The sequence below is a fragment of the Centropristis striata genome, chromosome 6 (genome assembly GCF_030273125.1).
Source record: "Centropristis striata isolate RG_2023a ecotype Rhode Island chromosome 6, C.striata_1.0, whole genome shotgun sequence".
Taxonomy (NCBI): Eukaryota; Metazoa; Chordata; class Actinopteri; order Perciformes; family Serranidae; genus Centropristis; species Centropristis striata.
In genome coordinates this window covers 26,524,748-26,545,249 of record NC_081522.1, presented here as the reverse complement: position 1 = coordinate 26,545,249, position 20,502 = coordinate 26,524,748, and the positions used below count along the sequence as shown (strand labels likewise).

The 20,502-nt window shown below is 38.9% G+C and overlaps 1 protein-coding gene across 1 annotated transcript; it reads left to right on the top strand.

Moving 5' to 3' along the window:
* Positions 1-10,640: 10,640 nt before the first annotated feature.
* On the top strand, positions 10,641-20,457 carry LOC131973046 (uncharacterized). The gene is made up of 14 exons (XM_059334889.1): positions 10,641-10,737; positions 11,480-11,591; positions 12,089-12,252; positions 13,162-13,379; positions 14,344-14,503; positions 14,876-15,015; positions 15,378-15,391; positions 17,241-17,315; positions 17,459-17,533; positions 17,871-18,015; positions 19,364-19,476; positions 19,579-19,671; positions 19,751-20,217; positions 20,360-20,457. The coding sequence occupies exons 1-14, from the start codon at positions 10,641-10,643 to the stop codon at positions 20,455-20,457; spliced, it is 1,971 nt and encodes a 656-aa protein (XP_059190872.1).
* Positions 20,458-20,502: the final 45 nt, after the last annotated feature.

Genomic DNA, 20,502 nt, shown 5'->3' with positions numbered 1-20,502 from the left:
CTTTTATGAATGTCAAAGTGATGAATATGAAACCTTTACCTTTTTATGTCGAAGATATCAATTTTTTAGCCTTGTCCTATTTGTCTTGCTATTAGTACTTCCGATGTCTTTACAGACATCACCCCATAACGTTTCATGATCAAATTTTTTGGAGGCACGAAGTTTGTCTATGACATCAACAATGTCCTCAACACTTTTTTCAAGTTTTCTGTCCTGGAAACAAGAAGACAATATGTCATTTCATCACTTCATATAATGAGCTAGAACACTTTTAGACGCAGTATAGGCCTAATGGCATTTTCCAGTTAAGAGCGTTCTTAAGGACTTCAGAGACGACTGGTCCCAATATACAAAGTGTCTTGCCTTAGCTGTCAGTCAGGGGGTGTGAGGCACTGCTTTGTGACAACGGCCGAGGGAGAAGGCCCAGTGTCACTTGTGTGTTGTCATGTCTGAATTTATTTTGTGTGACTTGGTCCAGGGCATTAACTGTGGTGCTGAAATAGCCAATTGGCACTTGTCATGGTAAGATAACAGTAGGTCTCTGGTCATTAAAAAATCTATGGTGTTGACCATGGTGCTGAAATAACCAGAGGCCCACTAAAGGTTCCCAACACCTCTGCAATGACCCACTGGCTCAGTGCCTGTCTTAATGGGAGCTGTCTAGTGGTGTGGTGCTGAAGCAAATGACAGGCAAATCGATTGATCACCCAATAATTTGTCAGTGCATAAATTACACACAGTGAAAGGCTCAACACCAGTTGAGCAATGTAAAGTGCGATTCCCACTCACTCCAAAAAAAGGATCATGTAATAGAAAACAGTAACATTTATAAAGTAATATATTATTATAGTATATATATCATAATATATAGTATATATTATGATGGGTGTTGCTTGCCTTTCCAAATGTGGAGAAGACAAAGACACTAAAGGGAACAAAAGAAAAAGGTATTGTGTTAGGTTATGGCAACAGTGCATCATCAGATGTAACTGCTGTAAAAACTTAGAAACTCAGAAAAAAAAAAATAACGATAGCGGGTCTGCCTGTCAATAAGGCAATGTCAGGCTTGACTGTGTCTAAGCAACCAAAAGATTTGGTAGTAATACTCCTACTATTACTACTATTACTACTACTACTACTACTAATAATAATAATAAAAATAGTAGTAGTACAATTCAATAATCCCAACAGGATTAGAATTGACCCACAGGATATCAACTGAACAATCTGTGGACATCTTATTATTATTATCATTATTTTATATTAATTAAGTGTAAATGATATTGTTGCATGCGTAATGCATGGCTAGGAGATGATAACGCTTGGCCACGTGATAGCGTTACTATGCTATTCAAGAGGTAACACCTGACATAGCAGCAAGACAGATATGTATTAATATTTGTTCAATTTTATCTGTGAAAATAAAGTATATTGTACATTGTATTAAAGTATATTGTACATTAGATTAAAAAAACTGATTATATTAATATAACGTGGCTGCACTTTTCTTTCTTCTTAAAAAAAAAAGACACCTGAGGAGCTCTACTGACCGTAGTGGGGTTCTGTGACAGTAAAATGTCATATATTACTCTGTCCAGTAACCTTGTAACATAATGGCTTATTCTGGCGTTTGCACAAATTAAAATAGCAATAGCCTATAATGTGCACGAAGTGCATGTAAGCTAACTGCGTGTCTCGGTTAACCCGAGCTAATTACCTGTTTGTCCAATTATGCTTAATTATCCAATTAGCTAGTATGCGGTACAGCACAAATATTTTTTTTTAACCCACATAATATATTTAAGTTGAAAAAGACATAGGAATTTCAAAATCCAGTGTCCTTTAGCCAGGTAGCATTTAATAATATTTGAAAGGCGCACTTACCCTTTTCTTGCAGCCATTCTTGCAACCAAGTCGAGATGTGCAATTGCCCAGTGAACGCATTATTTGCAGGGGAAATCTCATTTGCGCATGCGCTGAGACATTGGCTCGTTACCAACTCACTTTTATTAATTTATATGCAAAAAATAAAAAAGGAACTATCGAATTAAAATGTAATTGGTTAATTTATTTATTTATTAATTAAAGTGCTGTTAGTGTATGTAGTAGACCTTTGTTGGTGCCAACTTTGAGGCTTAATTTTTCCAAAATGATACAGTAAAAATGTTTGATAATGACTGAGGAAGTAGCCAGCATGGTCCTGAAGTCAACTGTACCAACCATTGTCTGAACTTATGGACCAAAGTGTCGTTATTGTACAGTAAAAATGAAGTATAAGGCCTTTTTTCCTGTTTAAAAAAAGATAAAAATGCAACTTTGAGGCTTAATTTCTCCAATACGATGCAGTAAAATTGTTTGATAATGACTGAGGAAGTAGCCAGGATGGTCCTGAAGTCAACTGTACCAACCATAGTCTGGACTTATGGACCAAAGTGTCGTTATTGTACAGTAAATATGGAGTATGAGTGATTTTCCAGTGCAAAATAAACCAAAAAAGGACAACTTTGAGGCTTAATTTCTCCAAAATAATACAGTAAAAATGTTTGATAATAACTGAGGAACTAGCCAGGATGGTCCAGAAGTCAACTGTACCAACCATAGTCTGAACTTATGGACCAAAGTGTCGTTATTGTACAGTAAAAATGAAGTATTAGGCCTTTTTTCCTTTTTTTAAAAAAAGATAAAAATGCAACTTTGAGGCTTAATTTCTCCAAAATGATGCAGTAAAAATGTTTGATAATGACTGAGGAAGTAGCCAGGATGGTCCTGAAGTCAACTGTACCAACCATAGTCTGGACTTATGGACCAAAGTGTCGTTATTGTACAGTAAATATGGAGTATGAGTGCTTTTCCAGTGCAAAACAAACCAAAAAAGGACAACTTTGAGGCTTAATTTCTCCAAAATAATACAGTAAAAATGTTTGATAATAACTGAGGAACTAGCCAGGATGGTCCAGAAGTCAACTGTACCAACCATAGTCTGAACTTATGGACCAAAGTGCCGTTATTGTACAGTAAAAATGAAGTATTAGGCCTTTTTTCCTTTTTTTTAAAAAAGATAAAAATGCAACTTTGAGGCTTAATTTCTCCAAAATGATGAAGTAAAAATGTTTGATAATGACTGAGGAAGTAGCCAGGATGGTCCTGAAGTCAACTGTACCAACCATTGTCTGAACTTATGGACCAAAGTGTCGTTATTGTACAGTAAATATGGAGTATGAGTGCTTTTCCAGTGCAAAACAAACCAAAAAAGGACAACTTTGAGGCTTAATGTTTCCAAAATAATACAGTAAAAATGTTTGATAATGACTGAGGAAGTAGCCAGGATGGTCCAGAAGTCAACTGTACCAACCATTGTCTGAACTTATGGATCAAAGTGTCGTTATTGTACAGTAAAAATTGAGTAAAAAGCCTTTTTTCCTGTTTAAAAAAAGATAAAAATGCAACTTTGAGGCTTCATTTCTCCAAAATAATACAGTAAAAATGTTTGATAATGACTGAAGAAGTAGCCAGGATGGTCCTGAAGTCAACTGTACCAACCATAGTCTGAACTTATGGACCAAAGTGTCGTTATTGTACAGTAAAAATGAAGTATGGCCTTTTTTCCTGTTTAAAAAAAAGATAAAAATGCAACTTTGAGGCTTAATTTCTCCAAAATTATACAGTAAAAATGTTTGATAATGAGCGATGGAGTAGTCAGGGTGGTCCTGAAGTCAACTGTAACAACCATTGTCTGAACTTATGGACCAAAGTGTTGTTATTGTACAGTAAATATGGAGTGCAAGTGCTTTTCCGGTGCAAAACAAACCAAAAAAGGACAATTTCTCGGCTTAATTTCTCCAAAATGATACAGTAAAAATGTTTGATAATGACTGAGGAAGTAGCCAGGATGGTCCAGAAGTCAACTGTACCAACCATAGTCTGAACTTATGGACCAAAGTGTCGTTATTGTACAGTAAATATGGAGTATGAGTGCTTTTCCAGTGCAAAACAAACCAAAAAGACAACTTTGAGGCTTAATGTTTCCAAAATAATACTGTAAAAATGTTTGTTAATGACTGAGGAAGTAGCCAGGATGGTCCAGAAGTCAACTGTACCAACCATTGTCTGAACTTATGGACCAAAGTGTCGTTATTGTACAGTAAAAATTGAGTAAAAGGCCTTTTTTCCTGTTTAAAAAAAGATAAAAATGCAACTTTGAGGCTTCATTTCTCCAAAATAATACAGTAACATTTTTTGATAATGACTGAGGAAGTAGCCAGGATGGTCCAGAAGTCAACTGTACCAACCATAGTCTGAACTTATGGACCACAGTGTCGTTATTGTAGTATAAGGCCTTTTTTCCTGTTTAAAAAAAAAGATAAAAATGCAACTTTGAGGCTTAATTTCTGCAAAATGATACAGTAAAAATGTTTGATAATGACTGATGGAGTAGTCAGGGTGATCCTGAAGTCAACTGTACCAACCATTGTCTGAACTTATGGACCAAAGTTAGATTACAGTCCAGTAAATATGGAATATTCGACCTTAATCGGACACACACACACGAATTTGGTTGATTGATTGCCTCTATCGTCTTATTTTGAAAACCGGAAGTCATCTCACTTGGTTCTAAACAAGCGCTAGCTTTCTCAGTGGACTCGGAGCATTCGCCGTAAACTCCATAGTACGGGCGCAGTTAAAATGTTTGTGCGGCTGGCTTGACTCCGCGAAGACGAACGACGGCTCATTTGACCGCAGTTAATAGTCCGATGTTTGCCTGTAAAACTCTCCGACAGCCGACAGGGAAATTTTCCAGTGAATTAGCCACGGCGCTAGTAGCTACAGACAGCTAGCGGCTAGTGCCGTCCGCTACGTCACCTGTCACTCAGAGCGGGGATCGCTTCATTATGCAGAATTTTCTAAACTTAAACTAGTGAGATATAAAATAATTCACCCCCCTCAGAGTTGTCATGAAAGCGGAAATCTGCTTTTGAGAGTAGAGGCATCGTTTGAACCAGGCTGTAAACATGTTTATTTCTAGTGTGAAATCGGACATTTTAACATGAGAGTCAATCTAAAATAACGGAAGTAATGGAGTATCCGTTTTTTCTGTTTTGAGAAAAAACTTCAATATATGACTTATGCCATTATTGTGAGAGAGTGAAGATATTAGATATTTATAAAATATACACTGATGTATGTTTTTATTCAGTTAGACCCAGTGGCGGGCGGTGCATTTCACACTTAGGCCTTCAGTGATGTCCAACTTAGTCAATAAATACCTTTCATTATGCCAGCATTTATAACACCAGGACTGGAGAGTAGTTAGAAACACACTTAAGCACTACATTGCATCACCTCAGTTGTGTACAAAATGGGCTATTATCCGGCGCATTTTAAAAATCAACAATAGCCTACCGCAATAGCAATTAAAACATATCTGATATGCTACTGTCAAAACTTAAAAATAAAAGGGTCTTATGACGGTTTGGGTTTTTTTTTTATAGTTTGGGCGCCAGCCAGGTTTCTCTCCTGGCAGTTAAGAGTCAGTTGTAAGTCCCCCAAAACACCATACTAGGATGCAGCCTAAAATAGCTACACCCTATTTGCTTTAAAACCTCACAAATATTTTCTGGCTTTCACAACAAAGGAAAAAAAACACATGCAACAAAATTACCAACCACAAATTAATAGACAAAATAGGTTCTGCTTTTTCAAAGAAAATTCATTCATTTAATTTCAGTTCTTCAGGAAAAGGGAAAAAATATAATATTCAGTGCATTCAATGTCCGTTTCTTTTTTCAAAATAAAGTTCAGTTCCGTTTCTTCTTTTCAAAATAAAATTCTGTTCATTCAACAAACAAAACAAAAGTTCTTTTCTCATTCAATAAACAAAACAAAAGTTCTTTTCTCATTCAATAAACAAAACAAAAGTTCTTTTCATTCACCAAAACAAATCAAAAATATATGGGGTGAAGAAAAAAACAGTCCTTCCAATAAAGTCAGAAAAAAGGGAGAGAAAAAAAAAAAACGTCAGTCAGAAGTCACTGTCCGTCAGTATTGTGGTCGGGTGATGTGAAGGAGTGACGTGGATTACCGGTTCCGGGCTGTGTGGAGATGAAAGGTTGGATGCGGGTTGATGAGATGATGGTACGAGGATACGTGGTCGCGGTCCGTCGGCAAAGAAAAAGAAACACGGGCTAAACTTCATGTCTTTTAACGCGCTGAGCCTTGCTCCGTGTCCGTTGTACACACTCTCTGCTCCATAGCCTCCATAGCCTCCAAACATAGCCTGGCTAACACCAGACTATTCTCAAATGAGGGCTAGTCTGGCAACGAGCAATGTATTTTTCCGTAGAGGAGGTGTGGTTTACGATCCTCCGGAGCCGTTTATTGGACGCTTAGAATGTCTATCAAAAGCGTCTGTAGGTAGCTCTTAGCCAATCAGATCAGTTATACCAGATGACGTAGTAGAGCAACAGAAATGGATGTTTGTTGTGTGTGTGTCTGTGAGAGAGTGTTGCTTGCTGCTTTGCTTCTCCAGTTCTCGCTTTCTGCAAGATTATTTATTTTCATGCTTTATTCCCCCTCATGTCATTCAGCCACACACATCCACTGATTTTATGGGCCAGGCCCGGCCCTAACCAATCTGGCACCCTAGGCAAGATTTTAGGTGGCGCCCCTCTTGCATCGCCAGTGTAGCGTATATACTCACAAGAAACCGAAGAGCTTTGTCTTTGACCTTTTTTTTTACTTAAAGAAAGCAAATTCACAATCAGAATAGTTAACAAGATACAAAATTATAAATAAATAAATAAATACAAAAAATTAAAAATTAATATATGAAATACAATCATTTTTACATACAGTACATTCATAAATAGCCTACATAAAGTACAAGATCTAACTAAACACACAAAAAACAAATACAAATAAAACGTGTCAACAAGTTGCATAAAACAAAATAGAAATACAACATAAATAAGGCACTGCACAAAACAAGATATTAAAGAAACCAGTAATGACTTTAACAACTATATTACAAAAAGGAGATCCTACTGCTGAGGTGGAGGCAACGGGAGGACCACTTGATGCTGCTGCATCACTGGTGGGTTGTGTTGCTGAGGTGAAGGCAGCAGCAGTAGATGTGGTAGATGGCCCAGAGGGGATTTACAAACTTCAACAAGGCATCTAAAGAGAGGAGTATGTGACACCATTGAGTATTACAGTCTAATAATAAAAACATATGATTCCAGGAATAAAATGAAATAAAATGAAATTATATCATATAATATAAATGAAAAATCAGATGTATGTATGATGTTGACTGATATGCAAATTAGATTAGATTCAATTTATTGTCATCATCACAGTGAAATGCTGAATAGCAGAATGCAAAGTAGCAGTATAATACGAGAATCATACGAGAATGTTATGTTATGATTATCTCTGACCGAATCACAGCAGTGCTGATATTCAAAACAGCATTCCCTCTCATGTGATATTGCTTTATTAACATTAATGATGTGCACTTTAACAACTAGGCTTACAACTATAATATATAAAGGGGTGGAAAAGTGGGTAAACGTTAGCTAACCAGAAGGCAATAAAAATGCAAAGAAATGTAAACAACTGCTTAAAAGATCTTATATTTACAAATGTCCCAGAGGAATGTAGGGTGGGAGTACTGTAATTAGCTACATTATTATTTTCCATAACAACTTAGCCCCCTCCACACTATTAACTGACGTTAAAACAGTTAACTCTAGCTATTTATTGATTAGCAATTAGCGAATCATGTAGCTTAATGTTAAAAGCCAGGTTACTATTCTGTAACAGACAAATTGTTTCATGTAACGTTACCTCTGTCTTTGTCTCGTTTCTCCTCCTCTTCTTGTCTTTTTTTCTTCTCTGGGCACTGGACAGTTTGGGCCGTTTTCACATCTTGTCTTGATGTTTTCATATGGTGACGTCCAAAAACAATCATGGAGGGCACGTGCTCATCAGCATGTAGGGAAGGGAGGGGGCGCACCGCAGGAGGGGGGTTTGGGTGGGGCGACATAATGTTGTAACATTACAAACATATTATATTATTTCTATTAAATAGGCTTTGCTTTGCATTTAAATTAACGTGGGATTATTTTTGTATTAAGAAATAATAGTACCAACTAGTTATAAAAAATAGTGAAAGTTACACTTTTTTTTTCTTTCCCATTTATGGCGCTGGCGTGGCGCCCCCGGATGGATGGCACCCTTAGCATTTGCCTATACGGCCTATGCCACGGGCCGGCTCTGTTATGGGCAATAATCAAGCTGCTGCGGTCCTCTTGGCGGCTCCGCTGTCCGCGGTAGCGGGGCTATTAGCCGTTAGCGGCTATTAGCTATTAGCCGCTAACGGCGCTAATAGCCGCTAGCGACGCTAATAGCCACGCTACCATAACGCCGGTGATCTCAGCGGAGCCGCCGAGAGACCTTTCGCCTTTCAACTTTTGCTCTAAACTATTTAAAACACCATCTACAGCTAAAGAGAGTTTCGCGTCTGCTGCAGACATGTTGGATCCGGAAAACTACAAGCTTCCAAGTGCCGAGTAGTACGCGTCATCGTCTTGCTGTCCCTCCCCGCTCTGTGATTGGATCCCTAAAACAGGGCTAAGAAACTCGCCTAGTTTCCAGAATGCCTGGAGGTTCGAAATTAAATTCGAGCGCGCAAGGCAGTCTGGGTATACCCAGGCTACAATAAACAAGTCTCTTTGTCTCTTTAAAAAAAACTTTTTCATGTCAAAAAGTGACGTATCACGACTTTCTGTGACCTGTTGCTTTGAGTACAACCACACAGCTGCGCCAATGCGCCAGATTATTTACATACCGTTAACAGTCCCGGCCGGGTGTGACTCTGTTGATCTGCATAGCACTGCCGTGGCTCAAACTAGTAAGTATCCATATCCAATCACAGGACGCGTAAATGTCACGTTCAACGTGAGGCCAGCTAGAGGGCCTTACTGACACAACTCGTGATCTGATTGGCTATCGCAACTATATATCAACTGTATTTGCCCGTTCACTTACAGTGCACAGACGCCCGCATTGTTGATTCTGAAGGCCCGGGCAGATTTCATACAGCCTGGCAACATAAGATAGCTGAATTCTGATTGGATAAAAACTCTAACCTAAAAACAACAGCACTGGAAGGAGCATAATATGACATGAGGAGAATATGAATACTTTTAGATATTTAGGGAAAGTAAATGAAAAATTAAATTAACCTTTATCATAATCATGATCATGATTTCTGGTTATGTTAGGCCAGCAGAGAAGGCCTTGCTGGCCCTGACAGCCCACCACTGGTTAGACCTATATATGACAGGTTAACAGCCCTCCTTAGTTTGTTGAGAGTTTACCACCCAGAACTGCCAAAGGATGCTCGAACCATCCTTCAAACCAATACAGAATATAAAGTCCAACAAAAATGTGGCGGTTTGTATCACTATAAAGGTATCCTGGCAGCACTGCACAACACCCTGACCCAGCTCGTAGAAAACATTGCAGACGGATTTACTTTTAGATTACAAATAAATATTGACGGCTTGCCACTGTTTAAGAGCTCGAATTTACAACTATGGCCCATTTTAGGACTTTTGTTAAGTGCTCCAATGAAGGAACCTGTTGTCATCGGACTTTTTTGTGGTACAAAAAAAACAAATGCCCCTGATGATTATTTGAAAGATTTTACTGACGAGTTAAAGCAGTTGCAGGAAGGATTTCTTTTTAGAGGAAAAAGATTTTTCATTGAACTGGATTCTGTTATTTGTGATACTCCAGCTAGAGCTTTTGTAAAAAATACAAAAGCTCACAATGCGTATCACGGATGTGACAAGTGTTGCCAGCCAGGTGTTTATATTAACAATAGAATGACATACCCCATTAATGATTTAGTGTTACGGACTGACTCATCATTTTCAGACAGAACAGATGAGACACATCACCACGAGGGAGCACATGGATTTTCTGGTTTAGATGTGGGCATGGTATCTAGATTCCCTCTGGATTACATGCACCTTGCATGTTTAGGTGTCACACGTAGATTGTTAAATGTTTGGCTGAGGGGCCCATTGAAATTTCGTTTGTCTTCTACTCTTGTTGACAGGATTTCTGAAAATTTGATTCAGATGCGGGCATATATACCTGCTGAGTTTGCAAGGAAGCCGAGGTCTCTGAGAGAGCTAGACCATTGGAAAGCAACTGAACTAAGGCAGTTTCTGTTGTATACTGGTTCAGTTGCTCTGGCACCATATTTGAATAGTGATTTATATAACAACTTTATGTTATTTTATACAGGTATGTGTATCCTTGTCAGTCCTCAGTTGTGTTCATTGTATAGTAATTATGCAAACACACTGCTCACAACATTTGTAAGTCATTTTGGGGAGCTTTATGGCAAAGATGCCCTAGTGTACAATGTGCATGCCTTAGTCCATCTATCAGCAGATGCGCACCTTTACGGTTGTTTGGACTCTATCTCAGCTTTTCCATATGAAAATTATCTCCATAAACTGAAGAGGTTTGTAAGAAAGCCAGAATTTCCCCTTGCACAGATAATAAGAAGATTGTCAGAAGTTGAAAAGATCAGTACCACTGAGTTGCCCCGTAAGGATTTAAGAATGCAACACTATGTTGGGCCTGTGCCTGATGGCCTTCAAGCAGTAGCACAGTACAGGGAACTTAAGACTGAACAGTGGTCCATGAGAGTTTCCACAGGTGATAATGTTTTTTCTATAGATGGAGAGATTTGTCTTGTATATAACATCATTAAGTCTGTGGAGGGAATACATGTTGTCTTTAAAGTTTTTACACAACTGGAAAGTTTCTTTGACTATCCAATGAGCTCAGATTTTCTAAGAATATTTGTAGTATTACAACCAACAGGGCCATTTAAGGTGGCCAAACTGTCACAAGTCTCGCATAAGTGTATGCTCCTGCCTTACAAAGACAAATTTGTTGTCATGCCACTTTTGCATATCTGCCGTAGTAGTGCTCAAACCTCTTAGGATATATTCTTAACTATTTTATTTTGACTGTAGACTGACTTGACTGACTGAACACTGAACACAAGAATTGAAGAAGAGCAACTTGACCCCACAAAGGTGTCTAAATACTTCAATACATTAAATGACTATTGGAGGAAAATTTTGCTATTTCTTTTAAGTAATTCAATTATTCAATTTCTATTTCAGATGTTTTTGGTTGTCGAATTCACATCCAACAAAACTGTGAACATCATCCCAGAGAAATGGTTTGCGGATGGCGTCACTTGGTGGCCAAACTATAACAACGACGAACGCATAAATAGAGCGGTACAAAAATGTGAGGACCCAGCAACAGGCTGGACACTTAATGATGTCCGTGTCCTCTCCAGAGCTGGTAAGGATCCATTTTAGAGATGAAATTCAGTTTCTTGCATTTGAAGTGGACTGATAAATTTTTTGTGAATTCTGATCAGGTGATTATCTAAAGGCAAGGGACAAATTGAAGGCCTCACTGACATGTAACACGTCAGAGTTGCAAACAGATGACGAGGAGGAAGTGATTACAAAAAGAAAGGTTAAGCCAAGGTTTGATGTTCAAAGATATACAACACACATTCAACATTCAGGCTGATAAGTTTAAAGGAGCTGTATGTAAGAAATGTATGTTAAGTAATCATAAAATGACCCAATATGTCACCAGAGACAAAGGAATCATGGAAACAATGCGCTGCAGTATTTTGAATTTGACTCCAGCAACAGTTTTGGCCACAATCCTACTGTACATATAGCTCCTTTAAGACAAGCTCACATACTACGTGTTGTGAAACCTGTACATTTAGCTTTTTCAGAGGTCAAATGGCACAGTGATTCCTAGAGTAGATTCATGATAAAGACTAACTGAATTTTTAGGGTGTCTGTTTGAAGCAATTCTTACTCATTTTGAAGTTGTTCATTGATGTAGCTCCAACATAAATTAAACGCCAGTGAGTAAGAGGAGTCTCCTAATTGGTTTTGGCTGGTTTTACCCATTACAAAAGTTAATTAACTAACTATTCTTGATTGTTAATTGTTTTGTTTGTTAGGGTCATCTTTGGAGATACAGACTCTGAGTCTGAAGACAGGGAGCCAGAGAGGGCTAAAAAGAGGAGAAACATCAGTCTCTCTCAGACTCCATTGCCTCCTATTCCACCCCCTACTCCTGATGTACCCAATAGCCACCAATACACTGAATCGTCTCGCTTTGCAGGTATGTTATTGTTTTTCACTTGAATAATTCTGTAAGCATTGCTTTTGTGAATATCTACTGTAGCTTACTTCTGACATGGGACTGAAGCAGGTTAGGAAACTTAACATGTTCCAGCCAGATATGAATCATAAACATGTTTGATTTGCTGTTATGATAGCATATTGCCATATTCATTTTCCACAGATACACCCCTTGGCCCCATAACATCTGGGCCTCCCAGTCCTCCACAGTACTACAGCCATTCTGAACGTGGTCATTACACAATATATTCTCAATCAATCTTCTCAATCAATATTCTCTTATACTTCTTTCGAAATTCATTCAGTTTGTGATCACTTTTGGGCTAAAACAATGTTTTCAACTTATCTCTCCCCAGCTCCAGTGCCTCCAGTGGCTCCAGCTGTCCCTAACATGCGCCAAGTGTCCACGGTGCCAAGGTGTCCAAGGTGTCACCTTGGTCAAATGATCAGCAAGGGTATATGTTGTTCAATCCAACGATTCGACTGGGGAGGGCGGGCATTGGGCCTATTCCTTGCTCTGGTAAATTCCTTTCAATTTAAAATAGAGAGTTGTGTCTACACAATGATTATAGGTTGAATATGGGGAATGAGCCATCTATTGATCAAGGTAAAACTGTCAAATTTTTAAAAATGAATTAATTCAGACTAAATAGGATTTTTTTCAATGGAATTTACTTTTTTCTTTATGTATTTAGTGGAATTTTACCCTGCACCCCTCTTCACACCCCATTAAATAGCTTTTAACAAGCATTCTCCTTAATCATCCATTAAAAAAATAGATATTAGGAAATTGTATTTAAATACAATGGTTTTTATGACAACTTTATGAAAATAAAATGTGACAATCCTAAAATAACAGTTTTAATAGGTTTCCCTACTCTTTTTGTAGCTGCTCAGCTGCACATCCTGACATTGCTGGAGCACATTAAGGAACAACAAATGCAGCTTGCCACTGCAGTGAACAACCTTGCGGCAAGAATGGGGACCGAAACTCCTGTGGCTGAAATGCCTCATGAAATCAGTCTCCCACTGGCTACCATGCCTGAGGTTGAGGATCTGGAGCAGTGGTTGAGAAATCCAGCAAACGCCCGTGGGAAACAGAACATGGTGACTATGATTTTTATTTTTCCCATCATCCTCTAAAGTTACTTTGTCTTGGCTCTACAAATCTGATCGGTGCTTATATTGTGTTAGTTCTCTGCATATTCAGTGCCTCTGTCTCAGTCTCACTTGAGTACATACTTCAGTAAGGACAAATAAGTAATAAAAAGAAATGTATAAATAGTATATACTTATAAAGTGCAGTGTGTAAAGTGCGATCGGTGGCAGGAAGATTCAAGATTCAATCCAAGATTCAAGAGCTTTTTTGTCATTGTACAGTCACCTGGACAACAAAAATGTTAAAAGCAACTGCTATAAGATGCACTCAGAGGGAATTAAATGATGCAAAGCTAGTTCAGACAGACGACTCAAGCGGTGCCCATCCTGATCAGCTAATCATCACATGCTCTCCTCCTCCAAATAGGGGAAACCCCTAGCTTACCTGCTTATCCCTGGCTATGCTGCCGCTGATGCTGCTATTTTCTGCTCTGCTGCTGCTCTGCTGCTGCTGGGTACATCTCATTGCTGCTGCTGCCCATGATGTTTTGCAAACCCCCCAGCATCCACCTGTGGGCTCTGTCTCTATGATTCCCTGCGGGGTCTGCTTCATTCCCTGTAATGTCTGGTAAAGCAGATCATTCAGGGAACAAATAACTGAGACAGAGCCTGACATCAAACCTGCTGCAGCCATGCTCAAGGATAACTATGCAGCCTGCCATGCTTACACTCAATAAATTATTTGTTCTCATTCCAGAGTACCTGACTGAAATAGATTATAAGACAAATAGCAGAATATACACAACCACAAGAAGTACAAAAATTCTTTATTTAAACGTTAAGTGTTGGAATAAATAAGGCGAATAGTGCATCTGAGAATTTGGAGCAGCAAAGGCTCTGGGAAAGAGTTTTTGGACAGTTTATGAGTATACTTATTTTTTGTCTTTTATATGAAATACTTTTGTCTTTGCAGATTTCTGCATTGGGTGCTGTGGGAGGTGAAAACCTCAAGAAGGTGATATGGAATATCCTCTCCAGGCTGTTTGCCAATGAGAGTGCAAAGGCAATGAACTGGAAGGGGATGAATGGGAAGAGGTCCTTTAAAGAAATGCAGGCGAGAACCCTGCTGATCAGTAAGTATTTGAATATGAGACACTGTTCTTGCAGGCCTTTTGCAGAAGTTTATTAATTATTTGGTCTGGGGCTAACATGAGCCCAGCCTTGGCCATCTCTTCCCCTAGTAAAAAAAAACCCCAAAAAAATACAACTTGTTATTTCTTGTACTGCTTTCTAGCTTTTCATGAGATTCTGTAGATGCTCAAATCACCACCAAACATTTCACTTCTTCAACTAAGATATGTGGCTGCATGGTGTCGAAAAATTGTGTTCTGAAACCAGAACCAGCACGGTGCCCTGTCGGTGTGAAACCCCTATCTGAGGATAAACAGGATAGATAATGGGTGGATGTTGGGGATGCTTATAAAATGTGGCACATTTTTCAACAGGAGCTGTAAGGAAGAATGCTGCTGCCACCAGCGCAGCAGACACACAAATTGATGCCCACGCCATCCGCTGGTTTAATTTGGCCACTGACCGTGGTGGTGGCCGAAGGGAGCGGGAACGGGCCAAAGAGGCATTAACTGAGGTAAATTTTAGATAGAAGTGTGTTTGTTCCAATCTGTCAAGAGCACACAGTTTGAACACTGACAACTTTCTTAACAGACAAAAGTGGGGTTTTGTTTTTGCATTACTTGGACTGCCTTGGTGTTACTGACAACTTTCTTCCTGGTCTTTTGTTCGCAGACACCTCCTGGGAATTAAGAGACGATGCCATGCCAACTGCCATGATTGTAATAAGGAAAAAATAATAATAAAAATTAAATGGTTATTTCAACAATTCTGAGTTATGTATTTACTGATATTTATCACAAGCAATTTGACTGATAAAGCGTGGATGACTTGATGATAACTTTGGAAGTCTCTCAGTTTTCCTTGTAAATACTGTAGATCATTAACCTCAGGTACTGTTTCCAATCCAAACTGTTTTCCAAGCTCTCTAAAACAAATGGTAATATCTTTAGCAGGAGAAGAATTTGCACAGATGACTGCTTTAATTAAGAATAACTTGACGTTAATGCACTAAGTGAAATTGTTCTCAAAAATGTTGGGTGTTCTACTGTAACATTTCCAAATGGTAAAGCTCTGCTACTAATTAATAATCTCTACTCTGGTTATTTTACTCTGGTTATTTTGCATATTTTCATTTTCAGAAGGAATAAGTGATAAAATGTGTAATATTATTTTGAATGCAAGATTACAATAATCTGCTAGCCACAGAGTTATACAGAGTTTTTACTTATACTAAAACCGGACTTGGACACTGGCCCGAGTCTGGTTGGGAGATGGCACAGCTGTGGCCCAGATTTTAAAAAACGGACCCGTACCGGTATTGGCAGAGGACACTGGGACGAGTCCAGATGGGAACTGGCCCAGCTGCGGCCCAGATAAAAAAAAACGGACCCGTACCGGTATTGGCCCGTTGTGCCAAAGGACACCGGGCCGAGTCCGATATGCGGATCTGGCCCAGAACTTCAGACCATACATTCCTCCACCGTATGTGCCAGAAATATGGACATGTAGCAGCAAATTAGGAAAGAGGGAAGGAAAAGTGTGGAAGATGTGCAGGTGATCACGAGTATGGGAAATGTGAGCAAAGGGCTAAGCTAAAGTGCAGCAACTGTGGTGGGGAACACAGCTCAACGTATAGGGGAGCAAGAAAGCGGCTGAGGTGCAGCGAGTTAAAGTGTGCCAAGGAGTAACATACTACGAGGCAGTTAAGATAGTGTCCAAGCAGGCAGAGGCATCCAAATCAGTTTACAGAGAGAGAAGTGATAAGGTGATAATAAATGAAGATACTGTGATAGTGAGCAAGAGTGACTATATTGTTTATGGTGGATGTGATAAACTGCTCAGCACAAACTGAAAGGAAAGCTGAAAAGATTAAAATCATAGTAAGGGCAGCAGAAAAATACCTTGGTGTGAAAGGACTAAACTGGGAAACAGTGGGACTTTTAACAGGGGTGGTTGACTTTCTGTTTGGTAGGACCATAGAAGTCAAATATAGGGACAGAATATTCTAGTAGATATCCGGTAGAGAATGGAACTCCACAAGGTAGTGTGTGCAGTCCATTACTCTTTAACATAATGATCAATGACCTTTTTGAAGAGACTGAACAGAAAATAGGGAAATCACTTTACGCTGATGACGGGGCACTGTGGGTCAGGGGTCGTAATCTGGAGTACATCAGTAAGAAAATGCAAGCAGCAATAAACAAATTGGAGGAATGGTCAGACAAATGGGGTTTTAAATTGTCAATAACTAAGTCACAAGTTATATGCTTCGCAAAGCAACACAAGACAGTAAACATAAAGCTCTATGGCCAAGTAAGGGTGGTCAGGTTCCTTGGACTTCTAAGTTTAACTTTTTCCTTGTTAACAACACAGCAAAAAGAATGGCCACTCCTGCTCCAGATACCATTCACAGGCCATATGACAGAAGTTGAGACAAAATAAAAATAGCGAGAGGTACGAGATTGTAGATTAGAGGCTTAATATCACATGTGAAATTGTTTGGTTGAGCACTTCTGCACATTGCACCTGCCCAAACGGGCACTGCAATTATATAGTATAATGACAATCTGTCATAGGTTTTTAGTCCCACAGGTGCAGACATGAGGGAAAACTGGGACTCATACAATACAAGACTCCAACTGGACTACATCAGAGTTCTTTTACAAAAAATTAATTTTGTTCTCATGTGATGCTGACAACATAATGTAATACTAAAATATCCACTTGTTCCGTCCACAGCAATGTGGAACCTTACAGACCACCTCGTCATAAGAAAAGTCCTCCTCGACTTTCTGAACTCTGCAAAGGCTGCAGGTGAAAGCAGACATGCTTCCCCTGTTGTTACTGTCACTATTTCTCTTATTTAAAAAAAAATATTTTTTATTTGCTGGTATCTGTATTTGAATGTGTGTGTGTGTGTGTGTGTGTGTGTGTGTGTGTGTGTGTGTGTGTCACAGGGAGGTCATTGCCAAAGTAAAAGAGCGTTACTCTCAAAACTGGATGAAGCAGGGAAACAATTACACAAAGTTCAGGTAAAAAAAATAAAAATAAAAGTTTTGATTTTTTAAAATACATTTTTTTATTTAGTGAAACTAATTGTCCTTGCTTGAACACGGATATGCTGTTCCTCCAGTGTTCATAGTCCATGCAGGCAGGAATTACATACAGTTCATGAACAATGACATTATTTAAGAGGTATTTTAAATACATCTGAAATTCTGATATGAAAGAAGAAACTTTTTATTTATTATTATTATTATTATTATTATTTTATTTAAATAACTATTTATTTGGCAACTTACATTTTGAAGGTCAGTCAACACTCTTGACCATCTTGTCTTATTAAATAAAGTCCTTGTGGTTCCTCAGATCTGAGCTGAGCAGCAAGTGTAATGGTTTTGACAAGGCCATCATTACCCAGGCCAACACTCCAGTGGGATCCAAGATTGTGTACGATGGAGAAAAGAAGAGGAGCCTCGAGGTGACCCCGGAGATTTTCAGCACCTTTGCAAAGGTCTGTTGTGTCTCATTCATTGATATTTCCATCATTAACATCTGTCACTATTTTGGTATCATGATTCTTCCTCATGTGTTTTACCACAGACATTATTTCACTGCTTGCTCCTGTAACTTCTGCCACAAGTCATGCAGGTTGTGTTTCTTTAATAAATCTCATGAGTCTGACACCTCATAAAGGTGAGCTAAGGTACCTTAATGTTTATTATCCCAAAGGGGTAATTTGTTGCACCGCCAGCAGATTTACAGTCAGCACACCAATCGGTACACAAACAGATCACACCAGTTCCTGTTATTCAACAGACCAAAAGGAGCAGGAACTATTGACTTCTCAAATTTATTGGTCAGGAAATGGTGGCAGATTTATGTTTATCTGTAACCAAATGGTAGAACCCTGAACTCACTGATCAAAGGTGGCTAAAGTGGACAGGGTTTAACAGGACATTCTTTATGACTTTGTACACTTGGGAGAGATAAATTAATATCACGTCCGCAATTTTACTGTGTATTCTAACAATCCCTCCTCACCTGTTACTGTTTTGACCCATACCAATAAAAGAGATTATGGAAACAGATACAATAAAGAAATAAATAAAAAAAAATCTCATCAAGATGACGTCATTTTAAAACTTCTGAACTTTTGATAAAAGTACATGTGCTGATGATCCTTTGCCAAATCAGCATCAGTATGAGGTTAACTTTTCAACAATTATTATTGAATGCTTAGTTAATAACTGCAGGTAGATTATGAGGAGGGTTCCTTTTAAAGTCAATGAATACCTGAAGAATGAATGAATGACTAATGATTAAATGTGGGTTACAATTACTAATTGTTGAAAGAATAATCACATAACCACATGCACCGGAATTGGATATGACATTATGTAAAGATATTATACATTTCTTTTTCCTAATAAGGCTCTTTTAGAAAGCATATTATCATAAATGTTTTCTGTTGCTGTTGATTTCAGGAGCATCCACTCCCACTGACCCAAACCAATAAAAGATAAAGTCACTACAGATAAAAGATGAAGATAAAGAAATAGCAAATAATTCCCATAAAGATGTTAAAACCTTTTAGTATCCAATAAAACACTTGGACTTTTAAACAGCTTCAGACAGCTTTGTAATAAATAAAATATATATATATTTTAAAGTCAGATGTTGTTGTTTTTTGACCAATGACAAAAGCACATTATGTAAACCCAAAATCTGAAGTAATACAATGAATACATGTTGGGAATTTACAATAAACAATAAATAATTAAACTTAGTAGTCAAGTTACAGGATTAAGGATGCTCAAATGCTATTGTATCATTTTCATTTTGTCTGGCTTTGATTCAAGAGGCATCCATTTAAAAATAAAACATGGGACACGTGTGCTGTTGTTGGGAACGGAGGGATCCTGACTGACAGCGACTGTGGAAAGATGATCGATTCAGCTCAGTTTGTTTTCAGGTGAGAAAGTTGTCCAATGTAGTGGCTTGACAGGCTGATAACAATTGTAATCTCTTTAAATTCCATAGAACATTCTCTTGATCTTCTTTGCTGTTTGTTCAGGTGTAACCTTCCTCCATTGGAAGATGGCTATGAGAAAGATGTGGGCACCAAGACTGACCTTGTGACAGCAAACCCAACAATCTTTCAAAAGAAGTGAGTAATAGGATGAATCTCACAGCACCTTGAAATGTTCTTTTGTTTTTTTTACTTCACATCTGCTGTCTATTTTCAGGTACGGGGCTCTAATGGGACGTCGGCGTCCGTTTGTGGAGAGCCTGCGAATCTATGGTGACTCCCTGCTGCTCCTTCCTGCCTTCTCCTTTGGGTTCTGCACTCCTCTGTGCATGAGGGCCCTCTATGCCACTGAGGACTTTGAAAGCCCCATTCGGCCCGTCTTCTTAAACCCTGAATACCTCCAGAAACTGGCTGTCTTCTGGCGCTCCCAAGGCATAAAAGCAGCATGGCTCAGCACCGGCATAATGATGACTAGCCTGGCACTGGAACTCTGTTCTAACGTGCATCTGTACGGGTTCTGGCCCTTCAGTAATCACCCACATGGACTCTATGCCCTGACTAACCACTACTACGATGATGTAAAAGCTAACAGAGGACTCCACACCATGACAGCTGAGTTTGACCTCTTGCTGCAGCTGCACAGTCAGGGGGTGCTCAGGCTTCACCTGGAAGATTGTCGGCCAGGTAAAATGTAGTTCCAGGAACTACCAAGTAAGGTGCTCAGACTTGAGCTTAAATTCTGTGTTGGCCATTCAGCAAAAAGCATTTGTGCTGAAATCATTCATCTATTATCCTTAACCGTTTATCTCCGGTTGCGGGGATCCAGTTCCAGCTGACATTGGGCGAGAGGCGGGTACACCCTCCTTAAATCCGTCAACTGAGCTGCATGTGACTGTGGGAGGAAGCTGGATGACCAGTGACTGAAGAGAACATGAACATGTAAACTCCACATAAAAGAGCCACTAGCCA